Here is a 25896-nt window from a genome sequence, read left to right as displayed (position 1 = left end):
TTTATTTTGAATTTCTCATAGGAAAATGTCCTTCCATCCATTCTCTTCCACTTTTTCTCATCAGGGCTGGATCTATCCCAACTATCATAGGGCAAGAGTCAGGGTATACCCCGGACAGGTCACCAGTCTGATGCAGGGCAATTTAGAACAACAAATTAATCTAACCCTACCAACTGCATGTCTTTAAAACATGGGGTGGGGCAGGGTAGGGTTAGGTTAAACCAGAGACCTTATGCAAACATGGGGAGAACATACAAACCACGCACAGAAGCCCTGGCTAGATGTTGGAGGCGAACTCAGGACCTTCTGAGGCAACGGTGCAAGCAAGCCACAGCAACTTCTGCTGGACCACATATTCATTATAAGGACATTTCCACAAAAGACTTTGTCTGTATATCGGTTTTATCTGTTTTATAACAGGTTTCTACGTTCTGGTGGGTTCTTAGGAGATCCGTGTCAAAATTATAAGTTTTATCTTAACAACAGTAACATCAGGTGAAAGAGGACATGCATGCATGTGCTTTGAGGTGTAATTTAAACACGTAAAGAGAAAGGTCTCAACTAAAGACAAGGCTTAAAACTTAAAGGTGATGTTATCCTAATGTGACAACCAGAGCGAAGGAGACAATGTTTCATAAAACTATGACTGTGGAAAAGACCACAGAAGATATCAACACACTGATTCAGTCATTAGCGCTCTGGAGCTTTGTGACCTGAGCCCTGGGCCACACTTCATGAGTGGAAACACACAGTGTGCCCCAGGGCTCGGGTTCCAAAGCAGGCTGGGCTTTTTCAGCCACTGCTGTTCGAAGTAGCTATTTTGCATCAGCATACACAATTATTCAAGTAAATCAATTGGAAATAGTTAATAAAAACTATTTAAATAACAGTGATGTCAGTTAGGAGATAAATGGTGCTACACCATCTGACTGACTCTGACATATAATACGGGAGTTGTTGTTGTGGCATCGGGCTGCAGCAACAGCATTAATACTTCCAAACCAGCATCTCATCAGAGGTTATATAAGGTACTTTTCAGCATTCAGCACATTAAATTCATTTAATGTGGGTCCCCCACAGTCTACAAAAAGGAAAATTTACCAAGAGCCCTTTGCATGTTGTTGTTGTTGTTTTTTTTTTTTGCAATTAAGCAAATACCTGGAAGGCCATGCCACATAGGCTGTTTGCGGGTTTTATTTTCCCACTCACTCTGTCATCACCGGGCAGCAGTTGAGCACACAATGTCAAGTTATTCCCATGTGATAAAACGAGCGTTGAAAGGGTATCAGGAGTCGTAAAATATGCTGCCGTTTATAAATTATGAATTAAATAACGTCAATAAAATGATGCTTGACGCTACTCTGAGAGCAAAGGCCAGCCATAATTAATGCTGCTTCTGTTTATACTTTATAAAGAGGCACTGCTTTCCATCCAGTTCCAAGAAACTCAAGTCATAACCACATGTTTGTGTTTTCACAGATTGAATCTGGACTATGATGTCTAATAAAAATATTTAATATCTTTAATAAACGTTAACAGTTACAGTGAAGCAATGGTACTTGTGATGATTTTGCTGCGTTGTGAAGTCAATCCTTACAGTGGCTCTTTGTCCTCCAGACTCAAGATGAAGTCAAACTCCTCTGCGAAGAAAGAAACAGTGTTCACAGCTATTTCTCTTTTATTTGTTTATTTATTTACTTTTTTCTTTCCGCTTCTGTCATACCGGTGTTGAGAGGCTGCACAGAGAGCCTAGCCCTTGTAAAAAGCGCCATGTCCTTGAGGGGCCCCCCCTTAGCGCGATGCTGCAGGTGGTGCTTTTTAAGCTCCGACAGAGGAAGAAAACGCTTCATCATCCTTTGATACTGGACGTCTACCTGAGGGAGAAGAGAACGAGCTCAGCCTTCACGCTTGAGTCTTATCATTAACTGCGCTTAATGCGTTCAGCTTACCATGCTCCACTTGGGGTCGTCTGGTTTGCTGGTTGCATCATAATGCACATCTTTCCTGTCAAACTGAGTGTGGTCCACATAAGCTTCCTTCACAACCTAGAAAGAGGAAATGAAGCTGAACATCGGGCCCGTCTCGAGCTTTACCTAAATATAGAAGAGCGACTCACTTTCATGAGTCCTGCTATCCCCGGCTCCTTGCAGTTGCTGTGGTAAAAGAAAGCCAGCTGCCCCTCTTTCATCTGCCTCATGAAATTGCGTGCCTGCAGAAGATAAGCATAGCAAATTCAAAAATAATTTGCACAGTGGTGCAGTGAGCAGAGACAGAAAAGCCCTTTCAGGAGTAGCAGCGCATTGCTCCTTTTTTCAGATAAACATCTTCTTTTTGCAGGACTCTGTGCTGCAACTCTACCTGATAATTACGAACGCCATCCCAGCAGCTGGTCTGATCAGGCAGAGCCTTCAGGTCCTCGATGCCAAACTGCAGAGTGAACAGGAAGCATCAGACAAGTGAGACCAGCTCACACTTTAAAATGCGCTGACAAAGCTGGTGCTGCTCCATACCTTTACGTCGATGCCATTCTCAAAGCGGCTCTCGGGCTCAGACTTCATCAGCCAGCGACTGTACTGTGGAGAACCAGAAGACGCCGAGCTCTCGTCAGTTTTTCCACCAGAAGTTGCAGCTTTCCTCTTCTTCAAAGCTGGGGACACTGGCTCCCTGTCATCATCTTTGCCTGTGGTTTGGAAGCACTCTTTAGTTAAAACTGTGTTTACACGCACTCTTCGAGGGGTTGAATGTCACAATAATTTGGTGTTTTTAATGATTTCTTTGAACCGTTCTTTTTCCAGGGTGGAGTGATTGTACAGCATAAATCTGTGATGACTTTAAAAAACAAGAACAAGCGCTTAAGTTATAATAATAAGCGGCACTGGAGGTTCTGCAATGTTGTTATTTCTTTGGCAGCACCCATTGGATTGACCAATACTCAGAACAATGGAAAAATCGAAGGAACTTAGTAAACATCTAATAAATAGAATTGTAGATTAACACAAGTTGGGAATGTCTCTTAGAAATGCAGATTCCAAAATAATCAGTGCAAACACAACTTTCCGGGGTTCTAGAAGAAGACCCACACTGTCACCCTCGCATGAGCAGAAATTGGTTCAGATGTTCAGGAACAACTAAAGGACCAAAAAGGTTCAAGCCTAGCATGAACGGGAAACTAATGGAACAACAGGAAAACTGTCTACAGTGAAGTTAGTTTTACAGTGCCATGGACTAACTGTCAAGCATGGTGGTGGTAGCATCATGGGCACAAAGTAGATGGAATAATGAAGGAGGAGAACTATGTCCAAATTGTTCAACTTCACCTCAAATCAACCTGGACACAATTGAGTGTTTCAATCAGACAATGATGCCAAACACATGTGAAATCTGGTTTTGTAATTGATAAAGCAGGTTAACATTAAGCTTCTGGGATGGCCTTCCCAAAGCCCCAACCTAAACCCTATTGAACATTTCTGGACTATTTGAATGAACCCTACCAATTCTTCAAAAAAAGAGTGGTCAAACATGCAGCCAGAATTATGCATGAAGTTTGTTGATGCCCACCCAAAGTGTGTGGTTGACGTGCAGCTTGCTAAAGGACAGTCAACCAAATATTAGTGGGGGTGTTTGAATGCACTTGACTCATTATATAAAATTGAGACTAAATTCAAAATAAATTCACACTTGTGCACCCAATGGTTTTGGTTAATTAATTAAAGATGTAGCTATAAAATATTCTACCCTGGAAAATCCTTAGAAATCCTGAAATTACTCTGAGATTCATGCCCAGGATGAGTGTATTAACCTTCTAATATCAGACAGGTGATTTTCTTCTGTGATTTGATTTACCTACCTGAACCTGTATTCCTTTTACTGACTCTGGCCTTTTTCTTTGGTGGCATCTCTTTGACTCTGTAAAGATCCACAAAAGGTTTGGATGGTTTGTTTCTGTAAAGCTTGTGAGGGCAAAAACACAAGAAGTTTTAGGTATAACTTGTACTCTGGTAGCTCTCCCACCAAGAACTCAGACAATCAGCATTTTTTCCTTTTTATCCACTAATGATTTCCATCCCTTATATTTATATCCATTTATACTTTTCTAAAGTTCATACAAAGTGTTGTTAACTGAAGAACATTAGGTTGGGTCAGTGTCTTGTCTCTTTATGTAATCCCAAACGGACTACTCTAAAAATCATTCAAAATGAGTCCAAGATCACATAAATTTGGCTTTATTTACCGGTAGTTGCGTCCAGCCGCAATTAATGTTGGTAAGCACAGCAGTCTTCCAATGAGCCGTGATTATCTTCTTCATGTAGGAAGCTTTAATTTGAGAAGTGTTACTAACATATATTTTTAATAACCACAGTTTACATCAGTAGTGGCAGACTGAAGGTTAGAAACACCTCAACTTAAATAACACAACCACAAACTATATTTGGTGTGACTCAAGTGCTTGCTGTAACTAAAGAAAAACATACTGCACTAGTTAACAATATTAATGCTGGTATTATTAAATGTTTTCTGAATAAGTGCTCTTATTTACATGTGTAAACTGCTTAGACACTAACAAGCAGCAGAAGCATCAGGAATGCGTGCAAACTAGACGTAACGTACTGTCCGGAGATAAACTCGGTAATAATCAGTCATGGAGTCGTACCTTCAGCTCCGCACAGCTCCAGCCATCAATCCCGCGGAAAAAACTGCAACACGTGACCTAAAAACCGTATAGGTGCACTCGATTTATTCTCCAGCCACTGCCGTGTGTCCGCTGTAGAAGCACTGCCGCCATATTGGTACGGGGAACACGTGACTATTTTCAGGCCTTTTGGTTTATTAGGAATTAAATTAATCGGATTTTATTGTCTATTTATTTTTCGTTTGCCTGTTTACTTCAGTTTTTATGACAATAACACCCCTTTATTATTATTATTATTATTATTATTATTATTATTATTATTATTAATATATTATTATTATTATTATAACCTACAAATAAACAGGGTGTAAGTTAAGTCAAAGTCAACTTTATTGTAAGTTTTCAGTGTGTACAGGATACACATGGAAACGACTAAAGTGAATCCAAAATAAAATAAATAGTCTGAGAATATGTGATAAAGAAAGTAAATATGAGGTTACAAAGTGTTATGTTATGTGTTAAAGCCTACAGAATTGTTGGTATTAATGTATAAAGGTTAAAAGGATTCTCAAAGCTATATACATTTATTCATTTATGCAAGCTTCACAATTTTATGGAAGCTTGTTTCCAAAATAAGTTTTGCCAGGCAGAGTGTAAATTGTAAAATTTTTTAATTAACTTGAGATGTTATTGATTTATTAAGACAAAATATTAACTTCTCAAGTTGAATTCTGAGATGTGAACCTGAAATATTCACTTACAGATGGCAAAATAAGTGAATACGTTAACAAAAGAAAAAAATAAAAAATAAATCAGTGGTAGACACAAGCTTCCATCATTTACATTTCACAATTTAAATATCATTATTTAAAAAGATATACAATTAAAAAAATAATGTTATGGACCCTACACTGTAGTGTAATAATCAAACTGGTCATGTCATACATCTGAATAAATAACAGCAAATAAATGCCGTGGTAGTTCAAAAACTTTTTCATAAGCATAATATCAATACTCACTTGTGTTATCTAGCATAAATGAATTACTTCATGTGATTAAACAAATCAAAGTAAAATTTCAAAACATGTATAAATGTTTAAAATATTTACTTTCAACATTTCGTTTAATTGAAACGAACCCCGTTTCAATATGGCACCTTTAAATGCGTAATACAAGCCGGAAGTGCGACTACAAACTACAATAACCAGCAGTCCCGCTGCCGAGTGACTCACCACTGTAGAGGTAAACATGGCTGCTGTAGGAGCTCTGTCGAGAATAGCCCGGCTGGGCTCCAGAATATGTAAAAATCGTGTAACATTAAGCGGAAACTCACAGAGAAGAGGAATAGCCGCATGCATCGACCGTAAGTACCAGAAAACGAGATCTACTAGCTTTAAGTAATACAAGTAGCTCTAAAAACTCTGTTTCTTTCATTTACCTCATTGGACCTGAAGCAATGAAATGAACCAGCGATATGTTAAGTAGTCACACAGCTTTGTAGCAAACAAACGTGACTGCTGATTAAGATTTTAAAAAAAAGAAGCTTATGCTACACATATTCAGCGCTTTTATTTACTTATTTATCGCAGCCGACTGTCATTGGTTGGTTTGTTAGATCTCAGTTCCAGTCGGAAGGCAGAGAAAGCTGCACGCCTCTCCTTAGCACCGCCCCTCTCTTTCGGATTATTCAACACCTAGATGTTATTTAAATCATCGTGGCTGTTATGTTGTAATGTGTTAGGTATAACAGGACATAATACTCTATGATATTAGATGTTTTTCAGTTCAGTTCAATTCTATTTTATTTATATAGCACCATATCACAACACCATTTGCCTCAAGGCACTTTGTATTGTAAGGTAAGGATCCTACAATAATACAAAGAAAACAGAAAAAACCCAGCACTCATATGACCTCTTGTGAGCAAGCGCTTTGGCAGCACTAGGAAGGAAAAACTAGAAGGAGGACGAAACCTCCAGCAGAACCAGACTCGGGGAGGGGCGTCCATCTGCCACAGCTGGCTGGGGTTGAGGGACAAAGACAGGACAAAGACTGTGGAAGAGAGCTAGAGATTAATATAGGTTTATAAATACATAGTGAGTAAAAAAGGTGACTATTTATATACTCTAAATTAATCTCTGTTTAACAATATGCTGTAGACACTTATGAGGGAATTCTTAGCCTGGGTTCAACGTGACCTGAGCCAGACTGTGAAGACATGAAATATGAACAGTATGTAATGGTTAAAAGCACACAGAGCAGTTTCTGTATTTAATGTCCTCCGCTCTTTGTCTGCAGCTTCCCACGGACTCACAGATGAACAGAAGGAGTTTCAAAAAGTGGCCTTTGACTTTGCAGCCAATGAAATGGCCCCACACATGGCAGAGTGGGACCAAAAGGTATGAGCTAGGAAGCTTAAAACACTGTTATTAATCAAACGTGAAAGCAACAGATGTGAGGGGTTCAAAACCATGTTTGCTCATATAAAGGCAATCTTTTGTATCAATCCAAAGTCCTGATCAGGAGAAAAAAAAAGTAAAAATAAGTATTAGGCAATAAGTAACTAGTAACAGCACTAGGCAGGGTGTGCTAATGGTTAGATGTTTCTTCCCCACTTAGGAAATCTTTCCAGTGGAGACCATGCGTAAAGCGGCCCAGCTGGGTTTCGGTGGGATTTACGTTCAGCCAGATGTTGGAGGATCTGGCCTTTCTCGGCTGGACACGTCGATCATCTTTGAGGCTTTGTCCACGGGATGTGTGAGCACCACAGCCTACATCAGCATCCACAAGTATGAATAATAAGATTATTTTGGTTGGGAGCATTTTTAAAAGACGCCATATTTACAGCAGGTGTCAGTTTGTCTGGATTATACATACAGGAAGATGGGTACACTGTGGCCATGAAGGGATGAACGTGGTCGGTAACAATACTCAGGTTCACTTTAGCATTTAAATAATTGGTACTTCAGCAGGCTGAACTGTTAATACAAGGCAGGATGGATCCATGCTTTCATGTTGTTCATGTCAAATGTTGAAGCTGAAATCGAGACTCAACAGACCAGGCAACATATCTCTAGTATCCAATTTTGGTGAACTCGTGCAAATCCTAGCCTCAGTTTGCTGTACTTAGCTGACAGGAGTGGTACTCTGTGTACTCAGACCAGCACGTATTCTACCAACACCATCATTAAATCACATTTCTTCCAATCTGATGCTCAGTTTGAACATCACTGGGTCGACTCGACTGTGTCTTCATGTCTAAATGCACTGAGTTGCTGTCATGTGATTGGCTGATCAGATATTTGTGTTAACAAACAGTTGAAGTGGTATGCCTAACAAAGTGGCCAGAGAGTGTATGTTATTTATTTATTTGCATGTTAATCTCCTCTGTCCTCCTTATCTTTGCAGCATGTGTGCCTGGATGATAGACAGCTATGGCAATAAAGAGCAAAGGGAAAAGTTTTGTCCTGATCTCTGTTCTATGGAGAAGTTTGCCTCCTATTGTCTCACTGAACCAGGTGAGTCTGCATGCGAAAAGACAGCAGAGTTCTTTGTGTAAAATTATTCACAGCTGTCTATGTGAGAAATTCGTTTCACATGTATGTTGTTCTTCCACACATGTGAGTACTTTAGTTAAAGTTCAACCTGCGATCTTTGTTTTAGGCAGCGGCAGCGATGCTGCTTCTCTTCTGACCTCTGCTCAGCGGAAAGGCGACCATTACGTCTTGAATGGCTCAAAGGTAACTCAGACCTGTCTGTACGCTCAGGTCATTTAAGGTCTGTAGAAATGCAAGCTCCTCTAATTTATTCGGCACTTTTTAGGCCTTCATCAGTGGAGGAGGAGACACAGATGTCTACGTCGTGATGTGCAGAACTGGAGGTAAAGGACCTAAAGGTATCTCATGTCTGGTGGTGGAGAAGGGAACCCCCGGCCTCAGTTTTGGCAAAAAAGAAAAAAAAGTACGACTTCACAGTTGCGCCACTTTGGTGTTCAACCACTAGATGGCAGAATTGAGCCAATCAGCTGTTAAAAACAATCTGTCCTCCAGGTGGGCTGGAACTCTCAGCCGACCAGGGCCGTGATATTTGAGGACTGTGCGGTTCCAGTGGTGAACCGGCTCGGTGAGGAAGGACAGGGCTTCAACTTCGCAATGAAAGGCCTGAATGGAGGCAGAATTAATATTGGTAAGGAGGAAAACACCACCCAAGTAGCCAAGCATCCAAAAACTGTGTCTTTTATACTTACAATCCAATGTAAATCTTTTTTTTTTTTTTTAAAGCTAGAAGTAACAGTATGTAATCTGCATCATAATTGGGCTTCAACGAGCTTCGGGGGAAACAGATTTGTGCATAAATTGCGTGCAGCGTGCTTTTAAAGAAACCTTGAGTTGGTTAAGGCATGACGAATGGTTTCAGTAGATTTGGATTAACACACTTTTATAAATGAGCATGCCCTTGGTTATGACCAGTAGCAGTGGTTTGCTCAGTAATAACTCAGCTCAAACCGTCAGTATTTGTGGTCACACAGTATTTGGCATTGACATGAAGGCGTTTAAAACAAAGCCAAACAACTTACTCACTGGTTTTCCTCTAAATACTCTGCCGCCAGCTTCCTGTTCTCTTGGGGCGGCGCATGCTTCTGTGCAGCTGGCGAGGGATCACCTGTTAGTGCGCAAGCAGTTTGGAGAAACACTCTCAAACAACCAGGTAAGCAGGTTCCCCTGTTTTCAGTTTATTTAGTGAAAACTCAGTGAAACAGAATACTTGTCCTGCCACTGTTATTCACGCCCCCCCCCCCCCCCCCCTCTCTTTTAATATGGTAGTTTCTTCAGTTCAAACTGGCAGAAATGGCCACCAAGTTGGTTGCGTCTCGCCTTTTGATACGTGAAGCAGCGCAGGCGTTGCAGGAGGACCGCCCCGATGCTGTTGCCATCTGCTCCATGGCCAAGCTCTTTGCCACAGACGAGTGCTTTAATGTGAGCAGTGCTAAGGAGGATTAACAGTATTTGGCTAAAAAGCATGAAATTAACTATATTAAGTGATCTTTTATGTTTTTTCCTGCTTGTATTCAACAGATCTGCAACCAGGCTCTTCAGATGCACGGTGGGTACGGTTACCTTAAAGACTACGCAGTGCAGCAGTTTGTCCGGGACATCAGAGTCCACCAGATCCTAGAAGGTGAGGTTTTTTCTCTCTCTTTAGCCTTTTTGTTTGTCTTTTGTCATATTTTAGTGTGGCTCCTTTGGTTTCATGTAAGGCAACTGTGATGCTGTTTTTCACCAGCTGTTTCCTGCTTTTGTTTCCCTTAAAGGAACCAATGAAGTGATGAGGATGATCATTTCCCGAAATCTGCTGTCGGAGTCGTGATAAAGCTCGTCCTCTGGATTTAAACTGACCATGTTGTTATGGTCTTCATATCTGGTTTGTTACAGTATGACTGGTGCTGCCCTGCACATCATAGTTTCAATGAATGTTTCCTGACTTGAGTGTATGTTCATCCACCCACCCTCCATCTAATAACCCTCGCAAATCAGCATCATTGTCATAAATAAACCCTTTAGACTCCATGTTTGAATGTGTACGCCACATCAGATGTAATGTAAGTTAGCACAACCAACTTCAGTGTAGTTTTTTCAATCCTTCTGTCACAAATCACCCTTGACACTCGTCTCCAACTGCTCCACCCTGCTGGCACTCCGTCTGTTGCTTTGAAGGGTTTACCCCAGGTAATTAAACTCATCCACCAGCGACGGAGAGATGACAGAGGAAAAAGTAATAAGAAAAAGTAACAGTTCATAAAATCCCAGCATCACTGTCCCTAAAGTGGTCTTTCAATCCTTATGTATATTCATGGTTATTGCAATTTTACTGTATTTCATCCTTTTCTTTGCTTTTTGCAGAATTACAGAAATATGTCACAGGTGCTGTGAAGGTTATATAATGAAATGTTACACTCCAAATAAAGCTTTCTTAAATTGGACTTCATTTGCAGTTTAGCACCTTTAGGTTTTTGTTTCCATTAAATATGGAACTGATCAATATTTAGTCAAATACTGCAGAACATTTTATTGAAAAACAAAATTCCATCAACAGTCAGAACTGCATTAAAAGTGCTACATGTAGTATTTCAACATCAGAACATCATTGCATCGTTATCTCCAGAGTTCAGTGTAATTGAAATCATGAAAACAAACAAGCAGAAAACATTGGTCAGATATCGAGGATGGACGCTTTCTTGAGCGGTCTCCACTACTGGCTCTGCCATATGTTTGCAGTAATCTTGTTATACTCAACAATTTTAAGCAAAATAGTCAGAAACCATCGCCTTTAACACTTATACTCACTACTTTGGTTACATTCCAGCTACCATAACAAGCAAAATCATCACGTTTTGAGTCCTTATCAGTCTTCAACCCACACTGAAACTGTTTCTTGATGTGAACATGAATGTGGGCCAGAAATGTGAAACTCTAGAAACTATTTTCAGTGTCTGAATTGTGTGTTTTTGCTCTGAACGAGTGCAGTTAGCCTGAGAAAAGTGAACTTTACACATCCAGGTAAAATAACATAAAAATGAAATTAGAAAAATCTCTTTACAATGAAGTTGTAGAAATCATAGAAATGTAGCCAAAACATTGCACGACAATCGCAAGTAAACCATCCTGCTTGCTACGGTTTACAATATCACTGTATGCTGCTACGTAAAATCAACACTTCTTTTCGTTCTAAGCATGGAAATAAAAATATATTTCTCTTTAATGAGCCTGATCGCAGCATTTAAAAGAAAACTGAAATGAAGAACACTGCACTGGTTCGTCAACAAACCGAAGGAAGAGTTTGTTCCAGTGAAGCACGTTTTTTTCCTTCTCTCTCAACCTATCAGGCCTTCACCGAGAAAGGGCGCTTCATTGCGAGGGATTCTCTGTCCTTTGCTTCCCACGCCGTTACACCAGTGATCCAGCCTGGCTTTGAGCAGGCACCATGACAGCAACAGCTCCCATGCGTGTCAGAGTGGAGGAACTAACTTGTGGGGACACAGTGGGTGGAGGTGCCATCTGAGGCTGCGCCCCCTCAGTTCTTTTGGGGTTGGTGACCGCAGGGCTCCTGAGAACCTGCGAAGGAGCCCCGTTTGCACTCGGAGGCCGCCTGTGTTTACGCGACGGCGTGCCTCCGATGTTGTAGCCAGGAAGCCCTTGTAAGGTATTGGCTTCTCCAGGGCGCAGCTGGTAGGCGTTGATCACTGAGCTCGCGTCTGAAGCTGATATCGGGGAGTACGGATAGTGGAAGTTGGGCTGATGGGGGTCTCGTGGTTGAGGGCTGGTGGCTATGGAGGATAACGTGCCATTCTTGGACATACCATCTGAGCCTGTGTTGCTCTTTGCCCATGACACTCGCTTTGGTGCCTGAGCGTCCTCCCTGCGGTAAAAAGCAAGGAAAGAGGGTGAAAGAAAAATCATTAAAAAGGAGACAGAAAACAAAACAGAAGTGAAGTGCTTCAAGTAAAACGATAACGGACACTGCAGCTGCAATACTGTCAACAAAACACATTGAGTGACAGTATTTTATACTCACGTGATCTCCTAACAATCAAGCGCTTGTAAACTACTGATTTAGTGTAAACGATGCTCTACTTACACAGTATCAGTTACAAAGGTTAAATGTTCAAAAATGCACAAAAACTAGGATAGCATGAAAACACAGATAACACATACTTGCTGAATCACTGCTTTGCATTACTGTAAACGGACTCTTAGAAGCAGAAGGCTTGTTTGGTTTTTTTTGGAAAATTTGTGGGTACATTACACCGTGAGGTGGAGGGCACACATTATGGCGCTTACCATATCTTAGTGCAGGGGTTCTGGTTGGATGATGTGCAACACTGCACATTTCACACTGAGCAAAAGTCAATTTAAAGCCCTGCTCCAAACAACTGGATTGAAAATAATGAGAAAAAACAGGATCTACCCTCTTCGACTCCAAATGGCCTCTTTAGGATGAATAGGATGACTTTACTGTCACGTCGTGCTCAGAGACGACACACTCTACTTTCCATTTGTATCATCATCATTTTTTGGACACAGAAATTACATCTCACTACTCCACATTTCTGACAGCTGTCAAGAAATACATGATGTACACATAGACTGTATAAAGCCTTAGCTCCGGTGATATAAGCCTTTTAATGGTAAACTTCTGTTTGAAGACATGAGATGAGCATTTTAACCTTTATGTGGTGTTTTTAAACTGGAGAAGGGAAACTGGATGCTTATTGGCCAATGACTTGTTGATCACAAGTGATTAACCAATGAGAAAATCCAGGCTAATCCTCCTTTTGGATTACATGGAATGACCAAAATTTACAAAACTGACATAATTTTACTGTTCAACATGTCCTAAAACAAGGGAATAACATATTAAACTCATCAGCAATTTGTTTAATGATGTTTTTATTAGAATATAATAAGCCACGCATGGCGTCACTGTGATCTTGTAGAGGCATAAAAGAGGATTTAATGTGACAAAGTGCCCACTCTACAGACAGTGAAACTCACTTGATTTCATTGGCTATCTCCTCCTCTGTGTCCCCTCTCCTCCTCAGTATGAATATGAGAAACAGCACCATGGCCACCAGTCCCACCACTGACCCCAGAGTAGCTGCTGTAATCACACCTGCGTTGGAAGCTGAGAAACGTAACAAAGATGGAGTGGTGATTTCCCAAACAAACTTTTAAATACTCTGGGGTGAAGGAGAATAAAAACAGAGTTCATGCTGTGTACATACAGGTGAAAACCTCCAGGTTAATGGAGCAGCTGTCGGAGCCGGCGGTGTTGCTGGCTCGACAGATGTACTTCCCTGACATGCTTTTAGTGAGGTTGCTCAGCCTGAGGGTACCGTGTCTCTCATCTGAAAAAAACAACTGTAGTTACACACTCTTCACAATCACATATTTATGTGATCTGAGCCAGGAAGAAGAAAAACGTCAAGGGAACTAAACACATGAACTTACTACAGTACGAAGTAACAGACTTACTATATATACACAATTACAATTGACTATAACTGGATTTATATTTATTAAAAATAAAAAGTTTGTTCGTTTGCAACTTAGTTTTCTCTTTTAAACTTAAACATGGGATTCTTTCTATCAGTATCACAAGTATTATGTTAGTATCACTTTATTTATTTTTGTTGTTTTTTTTATATCATGCTAAGACTAATGTATTCAACATATCATTGCAGTGTTAATACAGAATATAATTATTGGCTGGCCATTATTGGCTGGTTTCCATTACTTAGTGGAGGAAAAGAAATGTTACATTGCTGCAATCTAACAACACTAGTCTGTTGATGCTGGACATGAGTTTTTGTTTTCATATTTTCTCACACATGCAGTGAGAGCATGTGCATCAGTCTCACAATCTGTTCCTCTTAGCACATCTGATCTTAAAATACTATGTTGCAGACATAGGCTGTCGAAAAATAAACAAGCTTCATGCTGGATTTATCACAGCAAATCCTCTGAAATCCAATCTGAGACGTCATATCGCAGCACGCCTTCATCTGATCTCATTTTGATTCATGGCGGCAACTGAGAGTAGGTGTGTTTGATTTTACTGGAAACCCTCCCCTGAAAAAGTGACTGTAAAGCATTGAGTCAGTCACAAAGGGCAAAAGAAGTAGATTTAGTGGAAAGGTGTGAGCAAAATCTTTAATAATTATTCCCAAACTGCTCTAATCCCAAAGTTTTGGTTGGGCAAAGGCTGGACTGAGCTTTGTTTTGTCTCTCCTGTTTCACTACTACAAGGAGGGCTAAGGTAGGCAGATGTAATAATTTCTAAATCTGTTGTGTTTTCAATAAATACAGAAGAAGAAGAAGCTGCTGACATATATCCTGCCCCTCTAGGTCTTAAAAAAACATTGAAATCAAAAGTAGAAATAAATTATGCCTATGCTTATTAAGCTTAAGACCAGCGTGTTAACATTATGCGTGAGAAATCAAAATAAACCCAAGAAAAACAGTTGTGGATAAGGGTGATATGCACCTGTCCTGCTGTGATTATTTAATCCCTGGGCCTAAAAAACAGCTGTGAAGGCCCCAACCTAATTGTGACAGATTAGCCGCGTATCAGCTGACTCGTTTGGAGCGATTTCAAGCCTGCACAGTGATCACAGATCCCCGTGGCAACAGAGCTGCAGGGATCTGATGTTACAGTAAGTGCGACTTCATGTCAAGATGGGACCATTACTCATGTTATGCTGCCATCACTGCAAGGTCAATGAGCAGCATTTGTCAAAGCCTTGACACATGACATGTGACTCATGGAAACTGGCAGACTTTGCAGCTAATAGTATAGTCAGCTACCTCACATGGCATATGTGCCCATCGAATGCAGGATTAGTTTGCACAGCAATGTAAGCAAACATGTTTAGTTTGGATGTCAGTAAAGGGTATAACATTAATTCTGACCTAAAGGGCTAAACAGCCATAAGCTGATAAAATTTCGAGTAAGTAAGAAGCACAACTAAAACAGAAGCATAAAAGACACCTTTCCCTGTTTATTCACTCATAAATCTATTAATTTCATGCCTATGTTTAAATGATATCCTTAGTATGAGGAGTGTCTCAAGAGTTTTTGGGCTGCAGTAACAATATTAAAACAGATACAGTATATAGGGCAAAAAAAAAAATAGGTTTTTACAATAACATAATTTATTCTGACATCTTTGCACTCTGCACCATAAATCTCCTTGACTTTAGGTGCCTCTTTTATGCTTGAATAAGTCATAGGTTAGTGTTAAATAGCTAAAAAGGTGGTCAAAATTATTTTTTTTTATAAAATTATAATATATATATATATTTTTTATTAAACCCTTTATAAAGCCTGGAGAACTTAGAACATCTGACTCCTTGGAGGCAATTTTTTTTTTCTTTTTTAAATGAGTGTTGGCTTGAGACTTTTACACAGCATATATGCTGTAAAAAGCTACAGTGAACAGACAATATGTAATCATAATAATAATAATAATAACAGTAATATTAGTAATAATAATAATAGTTTTACTTAGCTAAATAAGTAAAACTATTACCAGCAGAAACTGTTAATTACTCGTATTGTAGCCTACTAATTTTATATTTTGCTATTAATAAACATTTATTTATAGCACACTAAACTGCAAATTGTATAGCATTGTTACAAAGTTTACATATCAAGTTAATGAGTTTAAACAGTTGAACAATTCCTTTGAGTTTTACAGTTACTTCAAACTAGCTGCTGAACAAATTTCTAGCACATCAAGCTAAAGCTAATTAGCTACTAGCTAGCTAGCAAACATTAACTATTTTTTAAATCAATGACTGTATAAGATTTTTTTCAATATATGGTTTAAACATTGCTTGCTGTGTTTTTTTTTTAAAGTTTAAACTTTATTGTGTGATATTTAGGTCCTCTTGGATTAAGTCAGTTATTCTGTGTGCTAACTCGCTAACCATGAAAGCTAAAAAGTGACTGAAAGGGTTACAGATATTTTTATCCATATCTGCAAGAAAATCATATTCATGTTTTTCACATGTGAAATATTCATATATAAGTAATAAAATATGAAAGCATATTAAATTTATACAATTTAGGGCTATTATTGACTATATTCATATTTATTTATTAACCCACATCATAGCTTAACTACACAATAATAAATTAACATAATCTTATAGTACACAGTTAAAAACTGCAATGGGATGACAGCTAAATCTAACACAACATACTGCAAAGATTTAAAGGACAAAGTCAACCCTTCCGCTTAATATTAATGAGGCTTGGAAGTTTAAAAGTCCTTGTCATGAGGGGTTAAAGTGGGATTTGGCAGGTGGGGAACACCAAGATCAAGTCTTAGTCTTAAGAATCACTTAGAAAAAGGGCACATAAGACATTGTTTTGTAAGCTCCAGTAGGTTTGTCCTTGTGTACAACCTTGTGATCTGCTGACCTGGGTTTCTACTCTAATATTCATTGCTCTGTCTGATGATGCAACCAACTGAATTCAACAATATCTAAAGCAGATGTTACACAGGCTATATGGCCGATTTCCAACCCCCTAACTAGATACAATAAAGCTAGTATAAAAGGTTTATACCTTGATGTCTGCTACCTTTGATGTAATCTGGTAACATTGCCCTAGCTGTAACCAGTCAAGCGCACTGCATTACTGTAAACTAACCAGTGTACCCTGCACTAGCCTGAACAGTATATTCTTAAAATTTAAATGACTTAAATTTGTTTTTGGAAGACATTTCACAAAAACATAATTTAGCAACACATCACCTATAGATCCAAAATTTTAATTAAGCACTCTAAAATGAATCAGAAAATTACACATAAATTTTAACTTACTAGTCCATAAAAATGTCACACGCTGAGCAATGATTACTTTTGAAAATAACCTTTGATCTTCCTTTCCTTTCTTCCCTTTCTTTCTCTGTCAATGTCACACATTAACATTTTCCCCCCTGGGAAATACAGAAACTGTCCACTTTTTGAAAAACTGCACGGAAACAGTTGTGTGTGTTTGGTGACATTTAAGTTGATTAAAATGTTGCATTTAAAACTACCTGCCATTTAAAAAAAATGTTACTCTGTTATGCTTACTTCAGTAGCTACCCAGTTGCTAAGTACCACAACAAATTTACTTCTGCACCATGAACGCATCACAGCAACAATAAAAAGAGGGATGTGTTGAAAGTGTAAGTGGGCCTTGGGATGTCAGTTTTTTTCTTGTTACTGAGTAAGTACCACCAAGCTGCCCCTGGCAGCCACCACAGCCTGCAGCACATGAAGAATGAACTCATTCAATAGTGATATACAGTGCTGCCCCATTCCCGATTTTCCTCTTTTTTTCTGTTTGTCACACTTGAGTGTTTCAGATCATCAAACAAATGTAAATATTAGACAAAGATAACACAAGTTAACACAAAATCCTGTTTTTAAATGAAAGCCTTTATTATTAAGTGAAAAAAATGACCCTGTGTGAAAAAGTAAATGGCCCCTAAACCTAATAACTGGTTGGCCCACCCTTAGCAGCAACAACTGCAATCAAGCGTTTGCAATAACTGAGTTTACAGCACTGTGGAGGAATTCTGGCAGAATCATCTTTGCAGAATTGTTGTAATTCAGCCACACTGGAGAGTTTTCGAGCATGAACCACCTTTTTAAGGTCATGCCACATGCTAGAATCGAATTCTAGGCCACTCCGAAGGCTTCATTTCTGGTGGTGTTTTTTGGATCATTGTCCTGCTGCAGAACCAAAGTGTGCTTGAGGTCAGAAGCAGATGGCCCGACAGTCTCCTTTTCTGCTTTTTCTGAAATGTGGTGTTACTTTTACACTAGATGTAATGGGACACACATGTCCCAAACTGTTCAAATTTTGTCTTGTCAGTCCACAGAGCATCTTCCCAAATGTTTTGGGGATCATCAAGATGTTTTCTTCCAAAACTGAGTTGAGCCATTATGTTCCTTTTGCTCAGCAGAGGTTTTCGTCTTGGAACTTGGCCTTGTAGGTCATTTTTGCCCAGTCTCTTTCTTACTGAAGAGTCATGAACACCTGACCATAACTCAGCCAAGTGAGGCCTGCAGTTCTTTGGGTGTTGTTCTGGGGTCTTTTTAAAGTCTTGGATGAGTCGTCCTTGTGCTCTTAGGGTACTGTTCCATGTTTTCACCATTTGTAGATAATGGCTCTCACTGTAGTACCACAGCTTTAGAAATGGCTTTATAAACTTTACCAGACTACGAGATCTCAATTACATTATTTCTTATTTTTTCACACAGGGCCATGTAGATTTAGATAATTATTTTTTTGCCTAAATAATAAACAGCTTCATGTAGAAAATGCATTTTTTCTTTACCTGCATTATATTTGTATAATATTTACATTTCTTTGATGATCTGAAACATTTAAGTTTGACAAACACACCAAAAAAAACAGGAAATCTGGAAAGGGGAAAAGATTTGTTCACCACTGTACAATAACCTGTCTGTCAGATTTAATTACTCGTGCTGTTCCAGATTGTTCCAGCCCACTTTAACCCCTGCTTGTCATGGAAATAGTCAGGAAAGATAACAGCATAAAACACTGGTTCACAATTCCAAATGGTTAAAATAAAGACAACTGAGTGGTTTTATAATTAATATTTATAGAGTTTGAATCTAGTCTTTTTATTTTAAATTTTTGAAAATACTATTATAAGCATTATTACAAATGGGGTTGATTTGTCTTTTCCTTTAAAGCTTTCTTAGAGCTTAAGGAGTGCCATGTTGACTCTACAAACATAATTATTCTTGCAGGTAGAGGTGAGAAAGAGTATGGGGAATAACTGAAAAACGTATGACTGAAAGCCCTTACCCATGAACCCAAGGACAAGCATGGTCTGGGGGCAGGCTCTCCACTCTTTCAATTATTTTTTTACAAAAAGATGAAAAAGAGAGTGAGCTTAAATGAAAGGTAGAGAGGGAATGGTAGAAATTGAAGGGAGGGGTAGCAAGATGTGCTGCACTCTCTGTCCCAAATCCAACTTATGCTTCTTAGAGGGGCTGATCAAGTAATGACATGGGGCTTGTTAGATTAGGTACCTAGGCCAACAGGAAATGAGAAGTGCGGCGAGAGGATCAGCAGAGAGAGAGGAAAAAACAGAGAGGGAGAGAGAGAGAGAGACTGCTGAAAGGGATAAGCAGTGATGGGCAGAGTAAAGTTCAAGTGTCACAGAGTTGGCATATATCAGTGTGCATAAAAAGATGCGCGCAGGGTTGGAGCTCGAGTGTTGAAAGCATGTGAGAGGATGCATAATCAGAGGGAGTAGTTTTCATGTTATGAGTTTGAGGACTTAAAGAGATGAAGGCCAGAGATCAGAACAGTTAAGTCAATACTCAATCAATCAGCCAAAGTCCTACTGCTCAGAAACAGATGGCGTCTTTTTTTTCTTTGTGAAAAATAATGCAAGAAATTCCTGTTTTCTCTCTTGCGCTTGTGCAGCACGTTGAAAGGAGAATGCTACGTGTCTCATTCAGTAAAGAGGATTTCACACTGTGCGTCATGCCACGATCGAGGATCTTCCTCTGAAGTCCATTTGAAACATTTACAGCTGCAGTCAAAATTATTCAACCCCTTTATCCTGCTGGTGTAAACAATAAAACTCAAGGGAATCATTTATTTATTCACTATACTGTAGTGAACAAAGACAAAACAGCTTCAAATAATTAAACTTCGACAGGGTCAATCTGTTCAGTTGGGAATCATGAATCACTGTGAATCCATTTCACCTGCTGTGGTTCAGATGAAAGTGACAACAGGTGTGCTGGAGAGGATCACAACAGTGGAATGGTTTTGCATGTGGTAGCCACAGACCATTACTCTCTCTTTATACACTCTGAATGACTTTTCTGCAATTTTGCTTTTTCTTAGTAATCTTGCTGCTACTTTTGCATGAGACAGTACCTGCAGTCCATTCAGGTTGCACATGTAGTCCAGCTTGTCCAGGAGAGCACATCCCCATTCATGTGTACCATTGCAAGAAGCTTTGCTGTGTCTCCCAGAACAGCCTCAAGAGTGTGGAGGAGATACTAGGAAATGGATACAAGGAGGAGAGCTGCATTACTGGTATCTGCTCCTTTGTACGAGGAGTAGCAGGAGGTGATAGATGATAGGGATCGGCATCCTTTAGTATAGCATGTGTTCACAGACTGACATCACGCAGCCGAACACTAGAACTGGCAGGTCGATCACTGGTGCCCCATTCATTTCACAGATGATGTTGGAAGCATTATAATATTCGCCACAGCGTCTTCCGACTCTTTCACACCATCCATATCTGCTCAGTGTGAACCTATTGTCATATTTTGAGAGAAAAGTCCTACCAGTTCTGCTGTTCTTTGGCAGATGCACAGAGGACAGGTTCTTCTAAAGAACATTTGGGACTAATGCTGCCCTCACGCAGTCTGATTCTGACAGTTTGGTCAGAAACATGCACATACGCGGCCCATTGGAGGTCATTCTGTAGGGCTCTGTCAGCGGTCCTTCTGTTCCTCCTGGCACAAAGGAGCATATACCAGTCCTCCTGGTTGATGCACTTCTACGGCTCTGTCTATGTCCTCATGTAATGACTGATAGACTGTCATGGGAGATGCAAATAACTCTGTTGGCCAGTAGTGAAGAGGGCACCAACACAAAACAAAACTAGAGCAAACTCAATCAGGAGGGATAAGGAGAGAGCAACAATCTGTGGCCACTACAAGTAAAACCCTCTTTCATTTGCACTAAATGTATTCATAATGATCTATCAGTCCTAACTGGACAGACTGATATGCCCGAGGTTTAACGGACTGTGTGCAATACTGTGACGAACAAGCAGTGCATTTTGCTATAATGATTAATATACATTTCTGATAGTTTCTGACAAACGTTCCTGTCTTTTGTGTTCTGCTCCTAATATTCTCATATTCACTAATATTGAATTCACTAATATTCCTTTCCTTTTGTGCTGCAGCTGTTTTGCTTAAATCTCACTGATGATTTTAAAAGGGATTTAAATCCGGGGACATGTTTCCTGAACCAGTGTTTTAACATTTAGAAGTGCTGGGGTCACCCCCTTCCCAGAAAAACTCATCATTAAGAAAGTACAGCTTTCTTCCAACGATCTAAGATGCTTTGCTCTGTAACAGAGTACCAAATCTCCACATCTTATGGTCTTTTTAGCAGGCTTTGACCATGTGTTCCAATTCACTTTCATCACTTCAATAAAACAATTCTCTGAACTCAGCAGGATTATGTGATTTGGTTCTTGCATATTCAAGTTGTCATCTATGTGTTTTTTGTGGATAAACTGAGACGAGCAAGGTTTCTGTTATTTCTGTTAGTGGGTTATTTTTTTCCTAGTTGTTATTTTTAAATGTGTGATTTTGCTAAACTTTGAAACTTGATTAACTAAGTATGTGACCATAATAACAACTGGTGGCCCTTTTTTAAAAGATACAGTTAGTTCCATAATTAAAGACAACATTTTTGTACTTTTGCCTCTTCAGAGGATTTAAAATCAAACGGTTAAGATGTGACGGAAGTGCAGACTTTCCGCTTTAATTTAAAGGGTTGCACAACAAATTTAGCATGAACTTTTCAGGAATTACAGCCATTTTTATACATAGTCTACTATTTTCAGAGGCTTAAAATAGTTCCATCAATTCCATCAAGCGGTTTTATGGCTGATTTCTTGTTATTTCATGAAACAAAGCAGATGTAATATGTGAAGTTTCAAGGTCTTGAATTTATATCTTATAGCTTTTCATGGTGATTTTAAACATGAGGCCCAAAGAGATTTCAGGAAAAGTGGGAGAGGCTGAAAAAAACAGAATAAACCCATCAAACAGCGAAAGCTTCAGGAGTGACTAAATAACAATCTGGTACAATCTTAAGAAAGAAAGAAGAAACAAATTGATCAGCTCACCAAGACCAAAAGGCCCATAGACTACAGAAAACAACTAAAGTGGATGATGACAGAATTATTTCCATGGTTGAAAACAGAAAAAACCCCCTCTTTGATCAGATCAAACCAAGATTAACTTGTACCAGAATGACAGGAAAATAAAAATATGGAAAAGGCGAGAAACAGTTTATGATCCAAAGCATGCCACATGATCTGTCAAACATGGTGGAGACAAGGTTATATCGTGGGCATGTAAGGTGGACAGTGGAACTGGGTCACTATTGTTTTTTGATGATGTGACTGCTGCTACACTCTCTGCTCAAATTCAGCCAAATGCTGCAAAACTGATCAGGCAGTAAAGTGCAAATGGATGATGACCAAAAGCAAACTGCAAAAGCATCCCAAGAGTATCTCAAGGCAACGAAATTGGGTATAGAAAATAAATGTGAGGCTGAGAGGTGCAAACAAGCAACAACTGAAGGTGGCAGCAGTAACGGCTTAGCAGAGCATCTTAAGGGAGGAAACACAGCTTCTGATCCTCTGAAAATGGGAGACTATAAAAAATATCTGTAATTCCTCAACAGTTAATTCAAAGTTTTTGTTAAATAGCTGACTTATTGATTATGATTAATAATGATATTATTTTGAAAGTCTCAGGATAACATTAAACCCAAGCAGAGGCTATTTTTCTTTGGTCTTGTTTAGTTCCTGTTCTCAGGCTTCAAACAACCCAAACACCTTGGTGTGATGGCTGAGAGGCAAAATACTGGGGAAAAGGGCATCAAAGCACTTGCTCTTCCCTTCTTGTCTTTGACTGCTGCACAGTTTCTATAAGGCTATGAATTCCTCTGGTCTTTCATTTTTGACACAGCATGAAAACGCATATAGAGATTTACAGTCAGAAAATTAAGCGGAATATGGAAAGTGACCTGGTCCAACATACTGGAAGAGTTTCCGCTATCCTATTGTATTCTCAGTATGATAACTCTTTCTGGAAATTAGTTTGAATAACTCTTCCTGTTGTGAAACACTAAGTTAATGAATAATAGAAATAAAAACACTTTTGCTCAGGTATTACCATGTTTACCTCTGAGAAATTCATCTTTAATGGGAGACATTCTGAACCCATGTTGCTGAGGTAAAGCCAAAGTGAAACCAGCTTCTTTAAGGATGGCTTTGTTCCATCAGTTGCATCAGTGAAACACCACAGCAAACTAGCAACAACAGCAGGAACCTGAAATGATCGGTGTGCTTTTTCCTGCCACAGTATGACGCCTGTGAAACAGGTCCTTACAGTCTTTGTATAATCACCAGAGCACACTGCTCGATGGGGACTTTTTTTTCAGTGCTGATGCAAAACCTGGGCAAACATAACCTGAAAGGATGAACATGACATCAAGTGAGCAAATATGGAGTGGGTGGAGAGTTGTTTTTGCAGGCAGGAGGGGGGACGAGTAATTTAAGTTTAGGCATTGCGTGCTGGGAAAATACTTACTCTGCATTGGAGAGAAGAAGACCTCAGACATGGGTGCAGCCTTGGTCCATTTGTACTGAGGGACAGGCTTTCCATGACTGGACTTACAGCTCAGAGTCACATTGCCCTTCACCACTGGGTTCCCTGTCATGGTGCACACTGGGGGAGAAGGAGGGACTGGGCAGAGGGACAGATAATGTTAGTGACTTAAAACATGTGTGATAAGAAGCTACACCAGCAGCCCCATTTAGTGAACTTCTATGGTAGTTGTAATGCAGCGCCAGCGATGTGGAAATGTCTCAGGGCAGTAGCCACGCCGCAAAAAAAAAGTACGTTTCAATCTGCTGCTGGAGGATGACATAACAACCTGAGAGCCCAGCGAATCCCTAAACAGCAGATGAGTTTTATGTGGACAGTGCGTTCTCATATAAATATATGATTTTTGACAGACTGGTCTAATCCTGAATCCTTTAAAATATGCTTAGCATTTACTTCGCCTGAACTTCCAAATCCGAGGAAGTGTGTGAGCTGCACTGCAGACTTTCTGATTACATCTAACCTTTGAAATTCCTCTGACGCTGCGGACCATTACCTTTGACATTAAGGCTCATCTCCCCAGAAATGCCAGGAGCTCCGGGGATGATGACAATACACGTGTAGCGACCAGAGTCGGATTCCTGGGTGTTATTGATGTAGATGGAGAGGTTGGCCGAGGGCATGGCCACACTGAAGCCCACTCTTTTTGTGAACTCGTTCTGACCGTGTCCGACCTCACCTGAGCTAAAGTTTATCACCTGCACGGAGAGAACACGTCCACAGAAACACAGACATCACTACATCGATATGGATTATTTCATTCAAATGAACATTTTTTTGAATTCTGCCTGATATTAAGATGTGCAGATTACCATGTCCTTCATAAAGATAATCCTGGCATCTACAGATGGTGGATGTTGAATTTTAGCCCGATTTTCTGTTTGAGATAATCTCACAGGCATTGGAAACTGTTTAGATAATATTAATCATATAAACACACACAAACATAGTGCATGTGCAGGCATGTGCAAGTTCACTAGCAGCGTGTGCTATGTAAGAGAGGTACAGCACAATGTAGGGCTCAAGTGTCATTAGAGGCATATTGTCCTTCCTAACGCCCTCCCCTTCTTCCTTCCACTATGAATTAGACAGTGGCTTTAGAAAAAATCCTAATCTCTACATATCAACATGTTTTACAAATCTCTATGGGTGAGTCAGAATGTAACATTGTCATGCAATGCAACATTACTCTCTTCCTCTTGCTTAAATTAAACAATAAGAAGATCTAAACACAGCTTTAAATACAGTCTTTAAACTGATATTGTATGATAGAAAATAATCTACGCAAAGTAGTTCAGTTCGTTGTTTGAGCTCTAATAGTTTTTGCATTAGATGTAAAGCTTCTGTAGCGCTTGCCAGAGAACCAACCAGCAAACCGTACTTTACTCTAATCCCTTTAAAGAGGCTCTCGGTTGTCTTTGCACCAGAGGTCAGAGCAGCTATTCAGCACAACGTTACACTGCTTTGGCTGTTCCCTTCTCACCTGCTTGGACTCGTTCCCAGAGAAGTACCAAATGACAGAGTTTTTGGAAGTGTCTGCGCTGGGGCTGTACCACGCTTGTAACACCACCATCTGGCCTTGTACCACCTCCATCTCTTTTCTGGGGAACTCCACCTTCTTTGTGTCACCTGGAACCAAAACAGTGATAACAAGGGTTTAAAAAGCACTTCTTATCATGACCTCGACGGAGCAGCTGAACAGCAGCCTTGACTGCTTTTTGCAGAAAGCCAGGTTGCTATGGCAACACAATAAGTCAGTTTAACTTTTGCGTTTGTTTTATTCGACTTATTTCTGGGGATTAGATTGAATCCATTTTTTGCAGGGCTCCAACAAGAGATCATTATTTTGCAGTCATGGAAGATATCAAAGATATTCACGTAATAATATTAGGGAGAGAGAAGCAGCACTGACTTTCACTGATATAAGAAGCTGAAGCAATAATTTTTAATAATACTTTGGTATAAAAATCACCCTGATTCTATTTTAAGTTGTCTGAATATCAATAATCCGTTTTCTTTTGTTTTTGTTCTGTAAATGTCTGCCATCATCATGGCCATGTAAGAGATATTAGTTGAGTGATTTTAACCATCTTTTTTCGCAGCAATTGTTTTGATCTGCAATATGAAAAGAACTACTCAGGAAACCAGAACATCAGAGACGTAGCAGCTCATCCATCTCATGATCCTTCACAATTCCCAGGTTATTGCCCGTCATATGACAAATGTGAGTTG

At 39.7% G+C, this 25896-nt stretch overlaps 3 protein-coding genes across 7 annotated transcripts in view; 1 reads left to right on the top strand and 2 right to left on the bottom strand.

The window, feature by feature from the left end:
- Positions 1–1499: 1499 nt before the first annotated feature.
- thyn1 (thymocyte nuclear protein 1) lies at positions 1500–4627 on the bottom strand. Its single transcript, XM_076873284.1, has 9 exons — positions 4609–4627; positions 4232–4314; positions 3848–3950; positions 2511–2680; positions 2359–2427; positions 2117–2209; positions 1950–2045; positions 1724–1874; positions 1500–1640 (listed from the first exon to the last, which is right to left on the bottom strand). Exons 2-9 carry the CDS (start codon positions 4304–4306, stop codon positions 1594–1596), a joined length of 804 nt encoding a protein of 267 aa, XP_076729399.1. The 5' UTR covers positions 4307–4314; positions 4609–4627; the 3' UTR covers positions 1500–1593.
- A 1211-nt stretch (positions 4628–5838) lies between these two features.
- Positions 5839–10610, top strand: acad8 (acyl-CoA dehydrogenase family, member 8). Of its 2 annotated transcripts, none has more exons than XM_004558119.6 (11): positions 5839–5993; positions 6929–7029; positions 7250–7419; positions 8039–8148; positions 8294–8370; positions 8453–8590; positions 8680–8815; positions 9240–9337; positions 9454–9606; positions 9706–9808; positions 9942–10610. In XM_004558119.6, exons 1-11 carry the CDS (start codon positions 5879–5881, stop codon positions 9995–9997), a joined length of 1257 nt encoding a protein of 418 aa, XP_004558176.2. In that variant the 5' UTR covers positions 5839–5878; the 3' UTR covers positions 9998–10610. The 2 variants fall into 2 exon arrangements, with proteins under 2 accessions (XP_004558176.2, XP_076729398.1); XM_076873283.1 differs by lacking the exon at positions 5839–5993 and adding an exon at positions 6362–6489.
- Positions 10611–10677: 67 nt separating this feature from the next.
- The window catches only part of esamb (endothelial cell adhesion molecule b), a 60253-nt gene continuing 45034 nt past the window's right edge, over positions 10678–25896 (bottom strand). For 2 of the 4 annotated variants that reach the window (XM_004558120.3, XM_076873281.1), the window contains exons 2-8: positions 25148–25293; positions 24161–24362; positions 23590–23745; positions 19025–19069; positions 13413–13535; positions 13183–13312; positions 10678–12046 (exon numbers count right to left, since the gene is read on the bottom strand). In XM_004558120.3, coding sequence (XP_004558177.1) covers positions 11575–12046; positions 13183–13312; positions 13413–13535; positions 19025–19069; positions 23590–23745; positions 24161–24362; positions 25148–25293 — 1274 coding nt within the window. In that variant the 3' untranslated portion in view covers positions 10678–11574. Of the gene's footprint in view, positions 12047–13182; positions 13313–13412; positions 13536–19024; positions 19070–23589; positions 23746–24160; positions 24363–24476; positions 25294–25896 lie in introns of those variants that run through there. The other 2 variants (XM_076873282.1, XM_004558121.3) reach the window with 2 other exon arrangements.

The sequence above is a fragment of the Maylandia zebra genome, linkage group LG14, assembly GCF_041146795.1.
Source record: "Maylandia zebra isolate NMK-2024a linkage group LG14, Mzebra_GT3a, whole genome shotgun sequence".
Lineage (NCBI taxonomy): Eukaryota > Metazoa > Chordata > Actinopteri > Cichliformes > Cichlidae > Maylandia > Maylandia zebra.
The sequence above is the reverse complement of the archived record's forward strand: the minus strand, read 5'-3'. Positions and strand labels throughout refer to the sequence as shown.

Coding starts and splice junctions, on each gene's coding strand:
- acad8 (XM_004558119.6), top strand. CDS start 5,879: ATGGCTGCTGTAGGAGCTCTGTCGAGAATAGCCCGGCTGGGCTCCAGA. Junction 8,371..8,452: donor ACGTCTTGAATGGCTCAAAG/GTAACTCAGACC, acceptor GGCACTTTTTAG/GCCTTCATCAGTGGAGGAGG. Junction 9,338..9,453: donor AAACACTCTCAAACAACCAG/GTAAGCAGGTTC, acceptor TTAATATGGTAG/TTTCTTCAGTTCAAACTGGC.
- thyn1 (XM_076873284.1), bottom strand. CDS start 4,306: ATGAAGAAGATAATCACGGCTCATTGGAAGACTGCTGTGCTTACCAAC. Junction 3,951..4,231: donor GCGGCTGGACGCAACTACCG/GTAAATAAAGCC, acceptor TGCCCTCACAAG/CTTTACAGAAACAAACCATC. Junction 1,875..1,949: donor ACGACCCCAAGTGGAGCATG/GTAAGCTGAACG, acceptor CTTCTCCCTCAG/GTAGACGTCCAGTATCAAAG.